Source organism: Biomphalaria glabrata, chromosome 13 (genome assembly GCF_947242115.1).
Source record: "Biomphalaria glabrata chromosome 13, xgBioGlab47.1, whole genome shotgun sequence".
Taxonomy (NCBI): Eukaryota; Metazoa; Mollusca; class Gastropoda; family Planorbidae; genus Biomphalaria; species Biomphalaria glabrata.
Window position 1 is genome coordinate 8,317,631 of NC_074723.1, and position 22,824 is coordinate 8,340,454.

A 22,824-nucleotide genomic window follows, 5' to 3' on the forward strand; every position below is an offset into this window, starting at 1 on the left:
AAAAAATTTAATTAAAAAAAAAAAAAAAGAAAAACACTGGATCTTTTTGTTTAAAAACAGACCTATGTATAATTGTTGTTTGTTGTTTTTCTTGTGTATAGTTAACTGTCTTGTATTAATGATAATAATTTAATTATAGAGCGCTGTTAATAAACATAATGTAGGCTCAAGGTGCTGTGATAACATTACAAACATAAACACAAAAGCTACCTGAATTAAGATCAGCTTATATTTCTTCTAGCATGCTTCTCCCTATCATGGATGGATCTATTTGTGGTAAACAAGGAAGGCCTCAGAAAAATGATCATAGTAGAAAAACTCAAGCTTGTGTTATGAAGCTGTCATTTTTTGCTGTAAAAAAAATACTTTGTCTCACCATATATGCTTTTTAGAAATCCTTTATGGCACATACAAATTTTTTCCATTTAAAGAACCCTGAGAGAAAGTTTGAACTCTTTTCCTATTACTGGTATTAAATTTCTTTACGAATTTAAAATGACTTAAAAAATATTGAAGGGTCAAGGATGAATAAATAATCTTGTTTTATTGTTATATCTACCCAGCTGTCTGTTGATTCAGAGACTATCGATTTTGGTACACATGTCATAGGAGAGACACTGAGGCGAACAGTTACTTTGACAAACAATGGGGCTCTAGGAACAAATTTTGAATTTTTCAAAGTCTCTCTCCAACCAGTGACTCTAAGCCAGGACCAATCAAAGGTACATAGTTACATACTAATTTCTCAATTTTATAAATACATTTTTTTGAAATCAGATATTTTACTCTTTTATATGACTAGCTGCTGCATGGTGATTGAAAATAATGTCATCATTTTCTTTATTTCATGTAGATGTCTTCTCAAATTGTATTAGTGAGATCCTCCACTGGAGAAATAGAAGTAGATAACATGTTTTGAAACTATTTATTTAAACGTTAAAATTGTTGGTTTCTAGTTTCCAAAGTTGCACAGTTTGTTTGTGTTGGGATAGCCCTCACAAGAAATAAAAAAAAATCTTGAACTATATTTCTAGTCAACATTTTACTGGATCTTTTCACATTTTTCTTTAAAACATTTTGTTTACAATTATTTTCAACAACTTAAAAATAGATGAAATAATTTCAAGAAAATATCCAATATTTATAAGTCATTTTGATTAGTTAAATTCATATCATGTGGCATTGTCACATGCATTCATTTTTTTTTATAAACCTTTTTATAAAGAGTAAGTTGAATTGAAAAAGTGGAATAATTCTTTGGGCTACAATATTTAAGACACAAATAAAATGTTTATTAAAAAAAGACTATTCTATAAATTTAGGTGACATATGTAATTTATTTTTAAAAAAAGTATTTTTTTTAAGAGCATTTTTTATCTATAGTTTTTAAATGAATTTTTGTGTGAGTATTTTTTCCATAATTTTTTAGGAGTTACCAGTTGCAGAGATAGAAAAGAAAAGCTCTGAGTTCCCACAGCTAGTTTCTACATCAGAAACAACAGGTGAGTCTAGAAATAATTGCAACATATCATACTAAAAACAATGCACAGTCCATGAAGCAGAGTGTCTACTGTTTGTGAAGACTGGGAATTTTATTTAGAGTTGACATTGTATGGTCATCTTAAATTCAAAAAGTACCTGAGATTGTTGACCACACAATACAACAGTCAATAGTTGACCATAGAAACAGCTCTTTGGAGTTACTTTTTTTGCCTATTATTTTAAATACTTTTGAACTCACTTAACTTTATAAGGTCTTGTACAGGAAACCTGTCAGGTAGCCTTTAATATCAATAAACATCAGGACACTAGAGAATTTCCTTAGTAAATAGTTCGTCCATTGTGGTTCGATGATGATGACCACTTTTATCATCCAGGGGGCTTAGAGCTTTGCATTGGGGTTTTGTATCTCCTCATTAGAGTGGTGATACCTATGTGAGTTTGTAATGTTCTGCTGCACGCTGGGCAGGTTATTCCAGCTGGAGCTAGTGTTATTGACCTTGCTTTTTTTCTCTGACACTTTTCTCTGATGCTTTTCTTCTGCCAGCACTCTTGTCCTCTTCAATTTGTGCACCAGTTTTTACAGCATGACGCCAAGATGATATGTCATATCTGTCTCCCAGGTGGCTGGGTCTGTGCTGAACGCCTTTAGAGAAGCTTTGAGGGTGCTCCTGAAGCGTTTTCTTTGTCCACCTTGTGAGTGCTTTCCTTCCCTTGATTGGCCATACAGGAGTCGTTTAGGGATGCGGCAGTCTTCCATTCTGCAGACGTGTCCTGCCATCCCAGCTGGGTCTGCATCAGGATTGTGTGGAAACTTTGCAGGCCTTCTCTTGGAAGGACTTCAGTATCTAATACTTTTTCTTGCCATTTAACATTAAGTATTTTTCTGAGACAGAGCATGTGGAAGTGGTTCAGTTGGTCACTGATTAACATGCAATACTAGATTGACAAATTAAATGCATAAGACCTAATTTTCTTTTCTTTTGAAGAAACGCCTTTAATTTATGAGAGTAGCAATAAAAAACAAAATATAATTATCTTTTAAATCATTGTTTTCTTTTAAAATGTTAAACTATTGCTAACATTTCATTTTATATCTCAAGATCTCAGTGTATTTACTCAATCTTAATAAGGTTCTCTACCCTTGAAATCTCAATGTACTTCAGTTTTGTTCTCAATAGTCAAGATATGAAAGTACTTAGTGTAGTCAGCATTTCAGTGGTGATGCCTTTTTTTTTAAATTGTTTTAAAAATCTAAGCCATGGTTCTTATATTTTCATGTGATAAGTAATAATAACATTTCTTTCATTTCTAGATTATTTGTAATGTAAGGATTAGAGTTTTCTTACATTCATTTATTTCAGAGATGGTCTTTCTGAATGTACTTGAACTATATCTACCTATATCTTCATTTAAAGTGGTAGAAAGATTATTTTTTTTTGGTTATGTTTTTTTCTCGAATGATTTTCCTTAATAATTTATTTTCTTAATATTTTTTGTTTGTTAATATAGTTGCTGAAAAAGTCTCTGAATTAAGTGTCTCAGTAATCAATCAACCAAATTTGATAAGTCCAGCTCAGCTTTCAGCTCAAAGACTATCAACCTCACAAATTACTGTTCAGAATCCTGATTCCATGACAGTCAGTACAAATAACTTAGAGCTTTCTGAAGGGAAGTCTTTAACTCAGCCTGTCATATCAGCAAGTGGACAGCCTCAAGCTAACACTGTCCCTGAAGAGACCAAGTCAGCGGACAATGTCGTCTCTGGCAATGTAGCCAATGAGAATAATGAGACCAACACTGAAGCCAACAACACAAAAATTGGGACACCGTTTAAAAAGGGTCTTTCATTTCAAGGTAATTTTGTTTTGTTTTTTTTAATACTTCAGGACTATTGAATGTTTGTTATCTCGTACAAATTAAAATGTTTGTTAGTCTTTTTTTTATTTCTTGACATCAAACAGTTATTGTGCATCCAAAGAGGTCACAAATCGCTCATACTCTAGTATTGGCTATGACTATGAATTAACTTTAAATAGCTGGTTCCACTGTAGCTTAAGACTTACTTAGAGTTAGGTCCTCTTCATCAGTAGGAGCACTGGTTGGCAGGGTGACTTCATTGAGATCAGATAATAGTGAGAGACTCAGCTTGATCTCAGTTGGTGTCCACAATTCTTAAATCATCATTGAAGGAATGACACCATGCTATACAGGGTCAGCCATGTTTTTATTTTCATTCCTCTGACATCATGGCACCAGTCTTTAGTAAGCATCATTCAAATTATCTTTGAACATCAAAACACCAGTCTTAAGTATGCATCATTCAGATTATCTTAGGACATGCAGCAAAACTTGTGCAATGTTTGGTCACAAGTTCAAAGAGGGGGGCAAATGCTCTTTTGACAATGGAATTTTTGTTGGTGACAGTCTTGATTTGTGACTCATAGGATTCATCTCCTGCTTATTCACATTTTGCCTCTTCTGTATATTGGCAATTGTCTTTTATCTTTTGTATGCTGTACTTAAAAAAAAGTAAAGTACCTCTTTCAGACCTTGCAATCCATAGGGCAGATATTGTAAAGGTCATCTGTTTCTATGGCTGATGTTTTACAAGGTGTCATGTGGCCAACAACCACCTTTACTTTAGCAAACTTATGTCAAGTACCCATGTTAATATTTGAGTTGGGTGGACTCAGGGGCATTCCTTAAAATATCAGCCCAAAGCTCAAAATCCCAATCAATGAGATTCAAACTCTAGGCCCCTTGGTTCAGAAGCCAAGTGCTTTACCTGTCAGCCACCATGCTCCCACATGCTGTACAAGGCAAGTAAAAGTCTCAAAGCATGTTTTTCCTTAAAATTGTTACAATTTTCACCTACTACTGAGTTATTTTTGCACTTTCAGTTCACTGTTGAATGTTGACAATCATTGGTGTTAATTTCTAACATTTTACATTTTATTTGAAAATTGTTCAAGGGGGAAAAAACACCTTAAAAAATTACAGTAGGAATAAGGGACAAAAAAAAAGAAAAATTACGAAATTGAGTTAGAGTGCTTTCTCCTTCCTTTCAAAACTTTTTATTTTTGTTAGCAATATTGGAATAATTTAAGACCTTATTAAACACAATCAATAAAGTGACATATATTATATGTGTATATACTAGCAACATTTAAATGACCTTAATTATTAAAATCATTGTATATTACATCAGATACTGCCATGGAAGTGTCACAAGAAATGGATGAGTTAAATGTCTTTGAAGAAATGATGGTTGGTAATGTTAGCTGTCCAGAGTTAGGCCCTTTTTCCTCTGTCCAGCTGGAAATTATTTGGAAACCCACAATACCTGGAGATGTGAAGGTGGACTTTGAAATAAAGTTTTCTGACCCACTGAGTAAACCTGTAAGTAGACATATTTCCTGAAAAGATCTTCCTCTTTGAACATTTGTATTGAACTTTGAATTCATACAAGTCTTGTGCATTATATCTAAACTGGTAGGTTTGTTTTCTTACAAAAAGAATTAAGGTTAAAACAGGAAGGAAAAATAAAATCTACAATCTCAAATTGTCTGAAATTTTTTTGTCTCAAAAATGTTTTTACGTCTAGTTTTGTTTGACATGTTTTGAATGTTCCTTAACTCTTTCTCTCCGTAATTATTTACCAGATTCTGGTGGAATCAACGCTGGTATCATCAGTTAGGAGAGAAAGAGTTAAGAATAGATGCTTATTACATTGTAGCCTTAACATACTGTAGGATTGCAGGGGATTGTAGAGGAAAATATTTGAACCTTGGACCATAGAGACAACAGTCCAGAGCACATTACTACATGACCTGATAGCTATCTGAGCAGAATTTATTTTAGGTTTAGTTGACAACATAAGACACAGATCACCACAAGTTGATATAATCTACTTAATAAATTAGAATAATTAGAATATTAATTAGAATAATGAACCAAGCATTTATTCTAATGATGGAGTGAAGTGTTTATATACATAACTAGATGTTGCCTCAGTAAAGTTTTATCCCCAATTAATTGATTTACTTGATTTACTTATTCTTTGTGACCCCATTAGACTGTGTTCTGTGCAATGCCCCTCAGTTGGGTCCATGTCCATCCTCCCATCTGGTTCTGTTAATCTCCTCCATGTCTTTTTAAGTCTCCCAGCCTTTCTCTTCCCCTGTGACTTTGCAATATTTTCCCTTGTTCTTCACTTTGTATAACACCAACTGATTATAGTATGTACATTTCTTTAAGCTTAGTCTATTGTCACCTCATAGTGGCTAATGGTCCTGTCACTATTCAGTGTTGCATTCATTTCTTATTGATAGCTAAATATGGAATACAATGGTGTTCAGTTTTATATATATGTTTAAAAAAATAAATAAAAGAAGTATGAAGTTGTTAACTTCAGGTGTTTAGAAAATTAATTGCATTTTGAGTAATTGATATAACAAGTCCCAAGATTAATGAGGAGAACAGTATTTCATGTGGCTACATACCAGCTGTGACCTACGTATTCCATCATTACCAGTACAGATGTAACCACTGTCCACCAGTGGTCAATTTAGGTTCTCTTTTTGCCATCAATGTCTGTCCTTGGCAGTAGATTTTTTTATACCCTAATTGTGCATCCCGCAACATTTATAAGAAATCTCCAGCTGTCTCATTCAGAAGCCATCTGCTGCCAGGTGCTCTCTTCTATGTCAGTTAAAGCAATGATTAAATGTCAACTTTGACATTATATTTAGGTTTTAAACCATGTGAATGGATAATTACAAATGGATATGTTTAAAAGTAAGGAAATGAATCAAACTATCTAGCCTTGTTTATACCTTCACTTTGAGATTTTGTTGAGTGTTGGAAATGTTCTAATGAGTATGACATATTGGCCAGGAACTTCTAGCCTAAATAAAAAAAAAGCTTCTATATGTTAGCATTAATTATTTCAAATTGACAAATTCTACTTGTATGCATTCTAGCTGAGAGTTGTAGCCCTTGGATCAGCTATTGACGTACCAGTTTGGGTGGAAAGGTCATGTGTCGATCTACAAACATGTATTTTGGATCGCCTATATCAGGACACTGTTATTATTTATAACAGGTATTTGAGAAGACTTTTTGTTTATCATTTTTTAACAAAGAATCTACTTTTTTGGGGGGGCTGGTCTTTACAGCATGACAAATATTATAAATAGTTGTAAAGTCTTTTGTACCAATTTTTCTACTGTCTCTTTAATTTTTGCTTTTTTTTTCATTATTTTTTATTGCTTGTCATTTAACAGGGCAAGTACAGCACTTCGTTTAAAATTTGAGGTGGCCCCAGAGATCAAAGACCATATGGAGATTTTACCAAAAACTGGCTATATTCAAGCTCAGTCCCAGTTCTCTGCACAACTGAAGTTTTTGCCGAGGTTGTTTGCTCACATCAATTTGTACATATATGTTTTTTTTTTAATTTTAAAATGATTTAGTTTGGCCATATTAGTCAAATATTTGTTACAAGAATTATTAGCAGCTTTATTTATGGAGTAAAGTGAATGGCTGACCACTTATTGTTTTCATGTTTGATTCCCAGTTAAAGCTACAATTTTAAATTTGACATGTAAGAGTCCATCTAACTGTAATGAGTACCTTTTGGGAAAGGAACTGTCTGCCTGGTTGTGTGGTATACTTTCTGGACTCTCATCTCCATGGTCCTGGGTTTGCACCCTGCCCACTACATTCCCTGCCTTCCTGCAGGAGGTTTGAGCTCTGATGTAAAAATAAAAAAAGTTCCCCTTTCAGACCTGGTCTATAGGGCAGATGATGTAAAGGTCATCTGTTTCTGTGGCCAATGGTTAATGAGGGTGTCATGTGGCCAGCACAATGACCAACCACCTTTAATTTTCCCCTAATTAGAGCTGGGTGGACTCAGAGGCACCCAAAGACCACGAAATTAAAAATCCCAGGATTCGAACCCAGTACCCCAGGTTTAGAAGCCAAGCCTCTGAGCTCAGATGTAATAATCTTAAGTTCTGAAGGAACATCTGAACCCTGTAAAACAAACAAGGGCTATTAATTGATGGCTACAGAAACAGGGAAACTCATCTACCTCATGGTATACTAAGTCTGGCAAGGAACTCAAAATATGCTGTAGGGCAGTGATGCCCAACCTAATTTGACACGCGGGCCATTCTAGTTTCCAACACTTAGCTCGCGGGCCACATGAACGAAAAGTTATAAAATGAAATGAAATTTTTCTGAAACTATTTTGGTAGAAACATTTGGATTTGATACTTAATTAATAGGTTATTTGAAATTATATATATTTTTTACGCGTCGGACAATAACTTCATTTCTCTACTTAAATGTGAGCAACACCGACTCATTTTGTGGTCTCGTTTGGATAAATATTTTCATGGATCCTCCAATATCTAAACATAGTTTAACAATCTTTTATTCGCGACTCAAACCTAGAATGCCACCATATTTATTTAATAGTGCCATTTTTATGTTGTTTCTTTATAAAATAAATATGTTGGCTTATTATCATGTTCACTAACAAAAAAAGTAAAGATCTGCTAACTTTGCCTGGTAGATTCTACATTCAGTGTCCCATTTCATAAACACACAAATGTTAAAGATCATAATACCAATTCATCAGAGAAAAAAATAGGGCCCAAACGTAGGTAATGAATCATCATGTCGCGGGCCGGATCTGGCCCTCGGGCCGTAGTTTGGGCATCACTGCTGTAGGGCATTTTACTTACTTGCATCTATGTGACATTTGAAAATAAAGGCCAAGATGGCAATAAGGTCTTTTCTTTTTTTCATAATGTAAAAATTATAATTTTTTTAATTTGAAAAAAACAACACTTTTTTATTTTATTTTTCTAATGGCTTCTTCTATATTTTTTGCATTTTTTGATTTTGATATGAAAACACATACTTAGTTTGGACTAAGATACAGTTCAAATGAATATGTTTTTAATGTAAAGTAAATTAGAAATATAACTGTTTTTCTTTAAAGTATCATTAACATGCTGTCTCATTTTAAAAAAGCGCAAGTGAAAATTTAAACTATTGTTTAATTTTACTCTCTCAGAAAAAGTATATATCAAGATGCACCTGCTTTTATAGATAAAGATATTGGTGTACTGGAAGCCCCAGTTACCATAAGAGTCACTGATCAGGTAAACACACATTAATAGGCGTCAATTTATCAGTCTACACATAATGGTTTAAAAAGTAAAGTAAAGTTACCCCTTAGACTTTGCAAGCTCTAGGGAAAGATGATGTAAAGCTTATCCATTTTATTGGCCAATGTTTAACAAGGGTGTCATGTTGCCAGCACAATGAGCAACCCGCGTTTACTTCCCTTATTTATGTCAGGTGACAATTAGAGTTAGGTAGACACTACAACATCCTAAAAATCCTAGTTCTCACCAGGATTTGAACTCGAGACTCCTTGGTTCAGAAGCCTAAGTTCTTTACTATTTGGCCACCACTCCTCATAATGAGCATTGCCATAAGAATATGTTCAGTTACAAATGCTTTGATGGCTGTTTAGGAAAACAGTAATGTAACTAGAGTGTCCTATAATCTGACTAAAAAAACTAATACTGTTATATTACTTCTGGCAGTGATTGATTGAAAAAATCGCCAAAACATGCCCAAAATTTATCTGCTCTAATGAATTAGAAACCAAAATGGTCTCATTTTAATTGGCTTTGAGAATATGATAAAAGCCTAATTTTGATTTAGTCAACCAGGAAACTTATTTAATCAGACACTGTCATAAATGCAATACAAACTAGCTATTTCAGTTACCTTTTCAATCCTTCTCTCTCCATCAACAATTTGTAATGCTATCACTTTCCAAATGTTCTTTTTCTAAATAAGCTTTATTATCTCAAGCACACACATACAACATAAAGAGTAATGCTAAATACTATGTATATTTGTTACTTACAAATAATTTTAATATTTTTTCAGTGCTGAAAGTTGACTAGTGTCACATTTGTTCTCTCATTTATGTAACCCTTAACACATTCTTTGATAGCATTGTCCAATGTTGATCTCAATTTTGAATTAAACCTCCACATAGACAACACCTGTGACATTTACTGTACAAGCAGTGGTGACTAATTCAGACATTGAGATAAGTGAATCAAACATTGACTTTGGCTTCTGCACAATTCATGAGTCAGTTGTCAAAAGAGTTGAGCTCACCAACAAATCCATTCTTCCTCAGCAACTGGGATTTGTCAGCCTGCCTGAGGTATTTAATAATTATGTTCACATCATTGATGTAAAAGTTTTATTGTATTTCAGTTAATAGTTTTAGAGGTTTCATTTTTTTTTTTAATTCCATAAACTATTGCATTGAATTTGTTTTATTGCAGTGGATTGAAGTTCAACCCAATGATGGCTTTGTAACTCTTTTGCCTTTAGAAAAACTAACTGTAGACATAATATTTAGTCCAAAGAAAGCAGAAGAATTCAAGTTTCAACTGATTTGTCGTTCATTAATAAATAGGTATTTATGTCTTTTTAAAGTTGTAGACAAGCTTTATATTTATTTCTATTGAACTCAAAGACAAGCCTTATATTTATGTCTTTTGAACTCAAAGACAAGTCTTAATATGTCTTTTGAACTCAAAGACAAGCCTTTATATGTCTTTTGAACTCAAAGACAAGCCTTTATATGTCTTTTGAACTCAAAGACAAGTCTTTATATCTGAGGAAACTCAAAGACAAGCCTTATATTTATTTATTTTAGCTCAAAGACAAGCCTTATATTTATGTCTTTTGAACTAATGATTTTGGACATGCTATTCACCTGTAACACAGTCTAAAACAAGTAATATAAATATTTCAAAAGAGAAATCAAGTCCCACTTTATATTTAAATAATATAGTAAACTAAACATTTATATTTTATTTCTCATACTTTGTCTAACCTTTTCATAATAATAATATTATTATTATTGATATTCAGTAATAAGAAAAATACAATATAGTTGTTATTAATTTGTTGAGTCCCATATGCTTGAAGGTTAAATAAATTTTTCTAATTTTTTACTCTGACCATTATAAAAGTGTGTGTTAATTGGAATTCAAAATAAGTAAAAACAAAATATTTAATGTTACTTTTGTTCTTAAAAAAAAAAAAAAAAAAAAAAGAAAACAGGCTTTCCGTATAAGGTCATGGCAAAGTTTCTAATTATTGTAGTAGGAAATAATTATTTAAGTAAAAACAAATGGCTTCTAAGTTTTAACTTGTTGAACCTTCACAGAGATTTTAAAATATCCTGTATTGGTGTTGGTGTGCACACACCTCTTGAACTGTCCAAACAAGTGATTCACTTTGGGGCCACATCATTATTTGACAAGGCTTCTACCTATCTACATGTTATCAATAATCACATTAGCGCCAATGAGTTTGCTAATCCAGTGCCTAGAATAGGAAAAGGTATTGTGTTTCTCATTGAAATTATACAGAGTTATAAACCATGCTACTACTGTTATTGAGAGTGTCATTTTTTCTCTACTGAGACCTGGATTGCTTTGGGAAAGAGTAACAACATCTGAGAATAAGAAATCTTTTAAAAAAAAAACAAAGCCTATGTAAAGGGGAAGAACTCCATCCTTAAAACTATACCAATAATTTACAAGTTATTTCCCTTATTGACTAATTTATAATTTTGTCAATTGATTCATGTTTTGTTAGGTGCAATAAATAATTGAGAATGGGTGAGGGAGAAGTAGTGTTAACAATTATTTCAGGGGACAAAAGCCAACAAATTTAGCCATAACTGTGAATACTGAAGTATTAGTTTCCCTAGTTGCTATTAAACAAAATACTGAATTACCAGTAATTGGTTACTTTTTTTTTTATTGATTCATGTCTTGTCTATGTTAGTGAATAACTGTGTGAAGTTTCCACTTGATCTGAGACTGGGTGTGGGAGAATTAATACACATTTTACCAGACAGACAGTCAAAGTGAGTTGATAAAAACTTTGTAAAAATAGCTGGCCTTTATACTGAACACTTAGCATTCTTGTTATTTACTGGACACAGCTTTTGTGAACTCTGTATCTTTTTGGTTTTCAAAAGTTTTTGTAGCTATGTTTGACAATATTTAGGGTACATTTTAAAAAAAAGTGTTTTACACGTTCTTACCATTTTTTTATAATTCATAAAAACAATGTAACATTATTATTACAAGACTGTTTTTCTTGAGATTTTTTGTGTGTGTTTTTTAAGGGAAAATCTGTCCAGTTGGCCCAACATCTTTTCAGTTTATTGTTCCCAGTGATGCTCCAATTACAATTTCACCAACAGTTGGGACTGTCCTTCCTGGAAAGGTAAACATCTTAAATCTGCAATTTGTTTTTTTTGTGTATAGTTCATTGCTGTTGTTTTTGTTTAAAGTACTGTGTCAATAATAGTATGTCATAACAAAGAAAAAATGAGTCAATGATGTATCATCCTAAACTTTACCTACATTTTGTACAGTTTTAATCTGAACTGTTTCAATACTATCTCCCAGAAGTGTAAAATAAATGTCCAGTTTAAGCCAGCACTGAGTGATAAAGAGATCAAAGAGGAAGCCAATAACATAGCAGAGAGAGAAAAAGAAAAATTAAAGCAAGCAGAATCACTTGCTAAGCTGGCTGTTGAGCCCACCATTGTAAGTGCTTTTTATTACATTCAAATAGCTATTGAAAATGTTTACACATAGAAGGTGATTTTTTTAAAGTGGTTGGTTTTAGACTAACTTTTTATTAGTAGCATTACTTTCTCACATCACAATTAATCCATTATACTTCCCAATAATTAATTAGATCTACTACTAAAGGTTTCTTTTTAAGTTTGACAAAGAGACAAAAAATATTTTCATCTAAAAATCTATTTTATAAAAACATGCTATGCAACTTAATTTAAACCTATTAAGTGACCTACACCATAGACCATTAGTTCATGAAATAATATAAATAATAAGACATAAGCCTTAAGATTATGGATGAATGCAGTATTTCCCTTGACTAGGCAGGCCCAGTGTTATATCTGATGCAAAGGCCCTTTTCTTTTAGGGAATCTCTTTTTTTTTTTACATCTGTCATTGGTAAAGCCTTTTAGCTTGTTGACACATCACAGGTCTAATGTACAGACCTGTTATGTTGGTCTCCACTACCCACTGATTGCATCGTCACAGATCAGTGTTCTACTATAAATTGGTCTTGGTTAGACAGTATCAAAATTATGCATACAAATATTAATGTGTAGGTGAAGGGGTTTTCGTAGACTTTTAGAATAATCTCTGCAATTCAAGGAATTTTTCAACCTTGCTTATTGTGGGACTGAAATAACCAAGGTGGGCTTTGCTGACAGAGCTCTCCAAAAAGAAGAAAGCTTTATGTTGATTGTGTCCTGGTCATGCTCTTTGGAATACACATCCAGATGCAGCCCCTTCTCTTAATCACTTTCACCTGTCCCAAAAATCCTCATGATGAATTTAGTGTCATAGAAAGCCATAGATCTCTGTCTTGGATTGTGCAAAAACACCAAGGAAGGGAGATGTATCAGCTATAACTAGCCACTACAGTGGAGTAGAATGTTTTTTTTTCTTGTTTTTTTTTTAGTTTTGGTCATTTCCAATTCCCTGATTCCCACAGGGAGACTATCTCCATAATGTGAAGGATTAGTGAAAGAGTTTTCCTTTTCCTAGATGAGTTACATTATCAAGGCACGCATGTCCTTTGTACATTAAGCTTGTTGGTTTTAAGGTAACAGTGGTTCACCTTTCATCCCTTCTCCTGTCACTTGCCTGTCAGTCATTGAGAAGCTCAACTCTTGGAAGTATTTCTTGGAGAAAGTTGAAGCTGATCCCCACTTCCTCCACAGACATTGCCAGCCCTTGTAATCCATTCAATTCACCTGAGACTCATTACCAGAACACATTCAACACTCTGTATGGAAGCTAAGAACAACAGCAACTTCTTTTCCAAAGCACAGACTGCAAAAGGATGGCTGCCTGGTCATGTGGTTTGCGCACTGAACTGTCGTTTGGATTTACCGATGGTCCCGAGTTCAAGCCCTGCCCGCTCCCATCTCCCATCGTCCTGCTGGAGGTTTGGACTGTAAAGCAACATCTGAAAACATGTAAAACATTTTTAAAACAAAGTACAGCTCAGCAGTAAAAAGCTGGCAAGAAGAAGAAGTATGCAAATATAATTTATAGATTTCTTTAGGTAAAAAAATAAAAGCAAAAGTTGATTCTTGTGATTTATGCAACAAACCATATAAATATGGAATTTGATGAAATAATGAAGTTTGTTTCCTTTCTATTAAGTAATGTGTTTTTAACTTAAATAATCTTATTGACTTTCTATGACACAGTCTGAAAGTAAAACAAAACTTGAAAGCAAACGAAAAGACAAGATTGCCAAAGCCAGAGATAAAACTATGCAAGATGCTTCAGATAGTGTTCTCAAAGTTATCAGTAACAAAGCTGCTAATAAAGGTAAAACGGACAAAAATGCTCAAGCTATTGAGGCAGATCTGCAGAACTTTGAACCTAAGTTGGACTTTTTTCAAGACATAGACCTAAGTGCTGACGAACTAATACCAGGCAACACTGGATCAAAACAAACATTTTTTATTAGAAATGAAACTTCCCATTTGAAAACATTTTCAAGTAACCATAAGCAAAAAACAATTGTGGATCAACTAAATGTGAATTTGAATGCTCCCTTCATTAATGAGGGCAAAAGGGGGCAGTCACTGCAGAACTTGGAAGAAAAGAAAGATAGCAAAGTTGATCAAGGTGCTGAGAAAGAAAGCAAAATTGATCAAGGTCCTGAGAAAGAAAGCAAGCTTGAACAAGGTGCTGCATCCAGAGATCATATTGAAGGTGGAACAGAGTTTGAATGGGAGACTGAAAACCTAGTAATATTTTTGCATTGAAGAAGTTCATTAATATTATCTGATCTTGTTGACTTTGACTTTTGTTCAAACATATGTGATACATTTAAATAATATTTTGAGTTTGGGTGTTCAGATTATGTTTCTGTTTAATTTCTTATTGTATTTTTAGAGGCATGTTAAAATCTTTGGTTCTATATCTATAACATTGAAATCTTTTATTTTTATTTTAATAATCTTAACACAAAATGTTCATAATTGAAGACATTAGGTAGGTAGAAAAGTTTAATCCCTTTGTTAAATATAAGCCAGTAATATTTGTCTACATACTGAAATATTTAGGATCTTCAATTCCTTGTTTATGTACTATTTTTTGTAAGATATTTTTTCATAATTTACTTTAAATGATTTATGAATTCAGGAAACCTCATGCATTACTTTCAATCCATTTTTTTTTTGTTATTTAAATTGTCTTTTTTTTATGTTAACAGAATACTCATTTCAATGGATAGACCTACAAAACATATCTAAAGAAATAGAAATGTTATTAGGAGATTATAACAGAGAACTTTTTTTTATTCAAAAATACAGATGTATACTATTTTTGTTTTACTTCAGCAAAGTTTTGATTAAATTCTGTTTTTATTTCATATAAAAAGAATAGTTGATTAGTTGCCTGTCCATGAAGACTTTGTTTGCTAATAGAAGAGTATTTTGTATTATTTCACAGAGTGCTAAAACTCCAGGCAAGTCATCTTCCAATGTGGCAAGCCAGACCAAATTGAAAATGTCATCAACTAGCGTCTCTGTTATTCCAGAGTCTATCAAAGAAAAAATTGAACCTGAAGAAATAAATGCAAAGTGAGTTTAATCGTGTTTATGCTTCATTCATATTTCAACTACCTATCTTTGATCAGTACATTTCTTGACCACCACCACTAGCTTAAATAATTTCTTGACCCCCACTGCTAGCTGAACATTTCTGGCTTAACTTCTGAATGAGCTTAGGTACAGTACATAACATAGTCTGGAGTATGATCTGGACCTCTTTACCAGGTTGTTCCCAGTGCAATCAAACGTTTAACTGTTTGCTACAAGTTCATGTTGCTAGGTTTATAACCTCTCATTGAAGAGCATGTAGGTTCTACAATACTTTGCTTAAAGATCTTTGCTGATTGCTTGAACAAAGTAGGGACAATATCCTGTTTCCCCTCTCTTTATAATTTCTTTGACTAGTTGAATACAGCAAGCACTAAAAATTAAGTTTTTCTTTAGTTGTAGGCCCTTATGACTTTTTCTCTTTGGAACAAATGCCAAGTATATCTGTTAGTATACTAAAAATATATATTTATATTGTTAAGTGGTCCAAAAGATCCAATCAAATGGTAGATAATGAAACTTTTTTTTACATTTATGTTTTATAAATAATATTTTATTATCTGTCTAAAAATTTAATTTGAAATATACTAATGATTTTCAATATCAGATGTCAATAATAATACTGTATTAATAGTACACTGGTGTTAGATAATACAGATTGTCTTAAATCCACTCAAATATGTCAAGGTAGTATCTCGTTTGGCTGATCGAAGAGACAAATGATAGGTAACAGGTACAATGATACCTGCCCGGACGAAGCCTCCAGATGTCAGGGGTTCTATTTTATATATACTGCTGCTGCTTGTCTCTTGTTATTGTTTCTTAACTTGGCTCACTAGGGGTTTCTTGAATACTAAATAATACTTGCTTGATACTTTCTTGGTTACTCTATTATAAGTCATCAATACTTGCTTAACTCAAATACGAACACTTAATATACATCAACTCTAACTCCTTATATTCATGAATAATACTTCATAATACTTTAATACTTAATAAAGCACACAATTATATCACTCTTATGAAATAGTATTACACAAAACACCAGTCCATCAACTTATAAATATATAAATGCATAAATACCAGTCCAGGAAGTAAACGTCCAACCTTCCTGGACCGGGAGCAAGACCTTACTGACTTAACACATTCTCTCGCACATTCAATGAAGACTTAATCACTCAGTTCACAACACGTGCAACACTTCGCATTCATAACAAGGGGATATAACAATCATACCAAAATATCAAACTAACATTTATTCTCGCCATACTTCTCCCTGACAGCACATATGTGTAAACATATTTGAAAACAAAATTTAAAAGGCAGCACATGTTAGTCCACAACAGTGTTGGCCAAGGCTACAGAGCCTCTTACACATTTTATAACTAGGGCTGCCAGTGCATTTGTGTTTTGAGGAGTAGGTATGCAATATTATCAATAAAGCACAAATACTCTTGCTGCTTTTATGTTAATTGATTGTTGTTTTCAAGTGTTTGGAAAAAGCTGAGTGGTAAAGTGCTTGGCTTTCAAACCAAGAAGTATAGGGTTTGAATCTCTGTAAAGACTTGGATTTTGACTTTCTGGATTTTAGGGATGCCCCTGAGTTCACCCTACTCTAATAGGTACATGACATTAGTTTAGGAAAAGTAAAAGCATTGTGCTGGCCATAGAAATAGATGACCTTTACATCATTTTCCCAATTTAATCGCAAGATCTGAAAGGGGTACAACTTTTTTTTAGTTATTGTTTTCATGATCTGTTTGATATATGGAAATTGCATTAAAAAAGGCCCTGTCAGAATCATTTTTGTACAAATAAGCTCTGTGTAAATGAAAATCAACCTCCATGGATATTGTTTTCTCCAAAAGATAATGACTTCATTTGTATTGGGTATAATAATATAATGTCAAAACTGAGTTTTTATACATACAATTCTGCAATTCTTGCTATTGAGGAATATAAAATATACTTAATTCTACTTTTATTTTATAATTTTTCATTTCTAGATCACCTGAATATCTGGCAGCCACTTCAGCTTTAATACGCCAATTTAAAGGAAGATTTCAGAGCTTCACTATTCCCTGTTACGTAGCTTCTGGTGCGACAAGTGTGCCTGGTGGACTTGATTACAGGTGTAGTATATTTTGTCAGTTCTTATATACTTACATTGTCTGATAGATGAAAAGGCAAAATAAATGTAGTGAAACTTCACATTTTTAGTTTTCCTTCTAATTATTTTATTGAACTTAGTTTCAGTAGTAATGTGTGTTACAGTGTTTTATTAAACATGTCATGTTTATATCCATTTTTCAGCTTATGCAGACACACTTATGATTTTCAAACCTAAAAAATAATGGAAATTTTTTTTTTCGAGAATTCTTAATAATAGGTTTAAGAAAAAAAGCAGCAAATGTTAAAATTTAAAAAACTAAAATAAGTTATATGCTAGGACAAATTTATTTAAGTGCTTCTTCTTCCATAATGCCATTAGAGCATGGAAAGAGTTGCCTCTAATATGCACAACTAGATTAATACATGGATAAGAACAGGATGTAATTATCTTCTCATTTTTGTAGTTTATCAGATAAGTTGTTTTTAAACCCATATATGTAGTAAAAATCACTGATAAGTTATTTTTTTTATTTAGTGGACTCTGAAAAATCTGACCATATCAGGACGTGATTATTTATGTCAGCGTATCCTATTGGGGACTTTCATACTCTTAGTAAATCACGTACAGTAATCCTCTCTTATGTTTACACTTTGATTTTTAGGACAAGATTTACATTCTTTAAACAATAAAATGCAGTAGGAAAGAAAAGAAGAGAAAGCCAAATGAAGAAATATGGTGAGGATAGAATGGAACCTAAAGAAAATTATATGAAAATGAAAAGAGGGAGATAAGGAGAGTGTTCAAATCAATAGACAAAATGACCAACGTCAAGTTGCCATATTACTTGTTCTTTGTTGCCAATTAAATAATGAAAATTACTTTTTTGATAATATTGAATGGGCAAAGAATTTCAATTCTACAGTGCTGAAAAGTGTAGAAAAAAATAACTACATGATGAATTAAAATACTTTGCCTATGAATAGATCCTTATTCTGTACATTAGTTACACCAAAAAGCTTGCCATTTTTGGATTTGTCTTCATGTATGAAAATCTATTACATTACAAATTATTTTTGATACTTAAAGATTCTGTATGAATCAGGGACAGGTTTGATTTTCACTGGTACTCTGATTCAACTGAATATATTTTTAAACTTTGATTGTGCATGTGTTCAATTTGCAAAGAAGATTTTCATTTTTCTTTTCAGTGTACATAATACGCTCTATCTTGAGGTTCACTGTCCAGCTGTAAAACCTTCTCTAGTCGTTATCTCAGATGGTGGTAAACAAACTCTCGATTTTGGAAATGTATCCATTGGGCAGACCAGCCAGAAATCAATAACTATACAAAATATCACAGATAAATATGTGGAGGTTAGTCTAGTAGTTATCATCTGTGAACAAAATATAAAGTAATCTATTCAATGCTTATATAATGTCCCTAGGACATGTATGTTTTCACTGGACTAGTGTGCCATCTTGTTAAATGCATAATTTTTTAGTCATACATTGTCAAATTTTTAAAGAAGAAAAAATTCTAATTTACTTCTTGTAACATTATATTGGCTTCTTGTTCTTATCTTATCTTATATAATACAGACGTTACTTCAAAAAAGAAGATGATTACGTCCTACGCGTCATGCATATTAACCAATGACTTAAATTCAGCCAAGTCACTGGTTTTCCTGGCTAGCTCAGGCAACCCATTCCATGCTCTAATAGCACTAGGGAAGAAGGAGTATTTGTACAAATTTGTCCTAGCATATGGGACGAGGAATGTGCCTTTATCTTTGTGTCTTTCAGAGTATTTTATTAAATTTTGTTTTTGTATTTGAAGATTATGGTTCAGTGTTTTATGTATGATTGCTACTTTACTTTTGAGCCTTCTGTCCTGAAGCTTTTTATAATTGTTCATATGATATAGGCTTTATACTGTTGTTTCTATGTTGTTCCCAGACTAGAACCTTTCCACTGCCATCCCCCATTGTCCTTTCGGAGGTTTGGGCTAGGATGTTATAATCTTCAACTCTGAAGGAACATCCAAAACATGGAAAACAAAACAATTATAAAAAAACAAGTTTTGACAATTAATTTGTTTATTTTATTTTCTTATATTATTAATCATTGCCAAAACTCACCTTATGATTCCAAATCTTTATTGATATCTCATTTTTTGCCAGATTTTAAAGTTACATCTTGTTAAATATTTCTAAGTATTTGTTGCCCACTTTTATTAAATGATACTTTTTATTTCATTGTATACATTTTCTCTCCAGCTTAAACCTTCATTAGTTAATCCAGCAGGACCATTCCAGATGTTGAATGCATTGAGACCTTTGGCGCCAGGTGCAACACACACAATTCTTATGACCTTCGCCCCTGAAAAAAGTCAGATTGTAAGCATTTTCTGAATTAGTTGTTGTTTTCATTCAAAATTATTTTTTTAATCTAATAAAAAGTCAAAACCTGTATTGATTCAAGCACCAAACTGTTTTTAAAGTACTTTTTTCCAACCTATTTTTATAGAGGTATAGAAAAATTAATTTAATTATGAGAGACCCATAAGTTTATGCTAACAAGTTTTGACTGTATAATGTTTTTACATATGATTGAATGTTCAATATAGTAAATGTCACCACCTCAAAGTTGGTGCCATAGAGTAGAAACCCTAATTCTGTATTGTGTATGTTAATTCCATATTGTGAATCTTATTCACAACCCATGTGGCACTAAGGTGAACACTTTTGACCTTAGGTGAACCAGGGAGTTAAAGGCAGTCAGTCCACATAGAGATCTTGTAGCAAGCACTTGTATTGAGTCACTTAAGATATAAGCAGTAGAGTTAGATGTTTAAAGTAGTTGGTTATAGAATAAGTACTAAGTTGTGATATTCGTATATTACTGTTGGATTAATACTGACCATTCCTGGGTCGAATTGTATGGTGTATTCACTATGTGGTGTTATATTAAACTTATTGTATCTGCTACACCCAGCGTCATTTCATTATTCAATGATTTGTAACAAGAACCCAATGTCACCACCACGCCTACATTGATAACCACAGCCACATTCATAACATTATAAAATAACCCGGTGACATTTTTGGTGTCAGAAGTGTCCAAAGTGCAAGTCATTTATTGTCAGAAAACGACATTTATGGTGTCAGAAGTGTCCAAAGTGCAAGTCATTTATTGTCAGAAAATGACATCTTTGGTGTCAGAATAGTGTCAGAAGTGTCAGCAAACAGCATTTATAGTGTTAGAAGTGTCAGCAAACGATATTTTATGATATCAGAAGTGTCAGATCTACTAACTTAAAGGATTTATGAGCACCGGAGGAACAAGTCAAGAATTTTTTTCCTATTGCTGTCAGAAGTATTTTAATACTACAGTTACTTAAAGTAACATTTATACGGATATATTTTTGAAGTTGGCAAGTGAACTATTTAGTTAACACATGAAAAAGTAACTCTAAAAAATATTTGTTTACACAAATCATGACGCCACTCAACGAGCAAGAAAGCTAAAACCTGATTATTATAGACTCTACTATTTTTCTCATTTGGTCGTTCAGCGACACATTCAACATTATAGAGATGACCTAGATCTACATTTATTGAGACCAGCACACAATTTTTCAAGTGAGATTCACGTGATCCAAGAGTGACATTATTCATTATTATTATCTTCAGCTAGTCTAACACTACTAACAAAAAACAGAGCTGAAATTGAAAGTTAACTGTGCCTACTATTTTAACTTGTACTTCAAGATTGAACTTTACATGAATTGCAACTAATCCAGAATTTATTAAATTTTTTTGACTACACACTTGGTATCTAGATCTACTACTACATGTCATGTTGACCTGCCATGACACAGTTACCGTTAGCGAGCTATTTTTTCATCTGTGATGAAATGAACAATTTGAACTGTTCCTGTGCGAGCTGTATTTTCAACTTTTCCAGTTGACTACTGTCCTAAGTGTCATTTATCTGGAAGCCTGATTTATGTGGTTGTACTTTTTTTACACCAGTTGAGATAGCTTTAGGAGCACAGCATTGTTCAAAGTTACTTTAACATCCTAAGCGAAAGAGATCAAACATGATATGCTGAGACAACCTGATCTTACAACCTGTGTGGGTGAAACTAGACAACCGTGATACTACAACCGGTGTGGGTGAAAATCTAGTACTACAAGTCATTCAAGTCATCGTTTGAAGACAGCTGATATATGGTCAGTCAAAGTAGCTGACATATTCAAGAATCATCTACATCGAGTGCTCGTCATAATTCTAATGACACACTCCTATTGTCGCTGTCTAACAGCACATTTAATAAGAGAGCGCTCTTACTCTTAGACCTCTCTTGTCGTCACTACCTAAGGTCATTTTTAGTTATTTATATTTGTTTCAGCAACTGTACGAAACAGTGGATTACCTATCAAGCACATGAATTATTTATTGAATTATTTATTGGATTACTTGTCAACTATATGAATTGTTTAATGGATTATCTGAAGTATTAACATATGAAGTATTTATTGGACTACTATTGTTCAAGAACTTGAGTACCGTATCATTTAACATTGTACTGTGGATTTAACAAGTGGATTACTTATGAACTGTACTATTGTACTGTGGATTTAACAAGTGGATTATTTATGAACTGTAACATTGTACTGTGGATTTAACAAGTGGATTACTTATGAACTGTACCGTTGTGCTGCGGATTTAGCAAGTGGATTACTTATGAACTGTAACATTGTACTGTGGATTTAACAAGTGGATTACTTATGAACTGTACTATTCTACTGTGGATTTAACAAGTGGATTACTTATGAACTGTAACATTGTACTGTGGATTTAACAAGTGGATTACTTATGAACTGTACCATTGTACTGTGGATTTAACAAGTGGATTACTTATGAACTGTACCATTGTGCTGTGGATTTAGCAAGTGAATTACTTATGAACTGTACCGTTGTGCTGCGGATTTAGCAAGTGGATTACTTAGGAACTGTATTGTGGACATATTTTATGTGGAGCATCACCGGAACTTTATGTACAAGTCAAGCATCAAGTGAATATTTAAGGGAAGTAACTTTAATTACCCTTTAGTATTAATGAATATTGATTAGTTCTCTTTGAACTACACCACAATTTTTTTCATTGTTTACATTTGTATTTATATATACATTTGACTTTAGGGACTAAATTTAATTATCTATTGAGTCTGAGCATTTATATTTTTTTTCAAGTAAGCATCCAGGTATTGGTAGGGACTCTTTAGATAAAGTAAATACTTGATCGTATAGCTGTATTAGTCAAGTTTGTATTTCGTCAAGTATCTATCATATTGTTAAACTCTTGTATTGATATTGTCTTGTTTACATCTGTTGAATTTTCTTTTGCGTC

General features: G+C 32.8%; 1 protein-coding gene across 1 annotated transcript in view; it reads left to right on the forward strand.

Annotated features, from left to right (window-relative positions):
• The window catches only part of LOC106056048 (cilia- and flagella-associated protein 74-like), a 52,763-nt gene that overhangs the window by 16,587 nt on the left and 13,352 nt on the right, over positions 1 to 22,824 (forward strand). The window contains exons 20-37 of the mRNA XM_056008342.1: positions 564 to 722; positions 854 to 901; positions 1,430 to 1,502; positions 3,007 to 3,357; positions 4,712 to 4,902; positions 6,486 to 6,607; positions 6,789 to 6,917; positions 8,591 to 8,678; positions 9,593 to 9,766; positions 9,891 to 10,024; positions 10,784 to 10,959; positions 11,756 to 11,856; positions 12,042 to 12,182; positions 13,892 to 14,440; positions 15,147 to 15,277; positions 17,302 to 17,427; positions 18,617 to 18,782; positions 19,685 to 19,804. Of these exons, the coding sequence (XP_055864317.1) occupies positions 564 to 722; positions 854 to 901; positions 1,430 to 1,502; positions 3,007 to 3,357; positions 4,712 to 4,902; positions 6,486 to 6,607; positions 6,789 to 6,917; positions 8,591 to 8,678; positions 9,593 to 9,766; positions 9,891 to 10,024; positions 10,784 to 10,959; positions 11,756 to 11,856; positions 12,042 to 12,182; positions 13,892 to 14,440; positions 15,147 to 15,277; positions 17,302 to 17,427; positions 18,617 to 18,782; positions 19,685 to 19,804 (2,979 nt within the window). The remainder of the gene's footprint in view (positions 1 to 563; positions 723 to 853; positions 902 to 1,429; positions 1,503 to 3,006; positions 3,358 to 4,711; positions 4,903 to 6,485; positions 6,608 to 6,788; positions 6,918 to 8,590; positions 8,679 to 9,592; positions 9,767 to 9,890; positions 10,025 to 10,783; positions 10,960 to 11,755; positions 11,857 to 12,041; positions 12,183 to 13,891; positions 14,441 to 15,146; positions 15,278 to 17,301; positions 17,428 to 18,616; positions 18,783 to 19,684; positions 19,805 to 22,824) is intronic.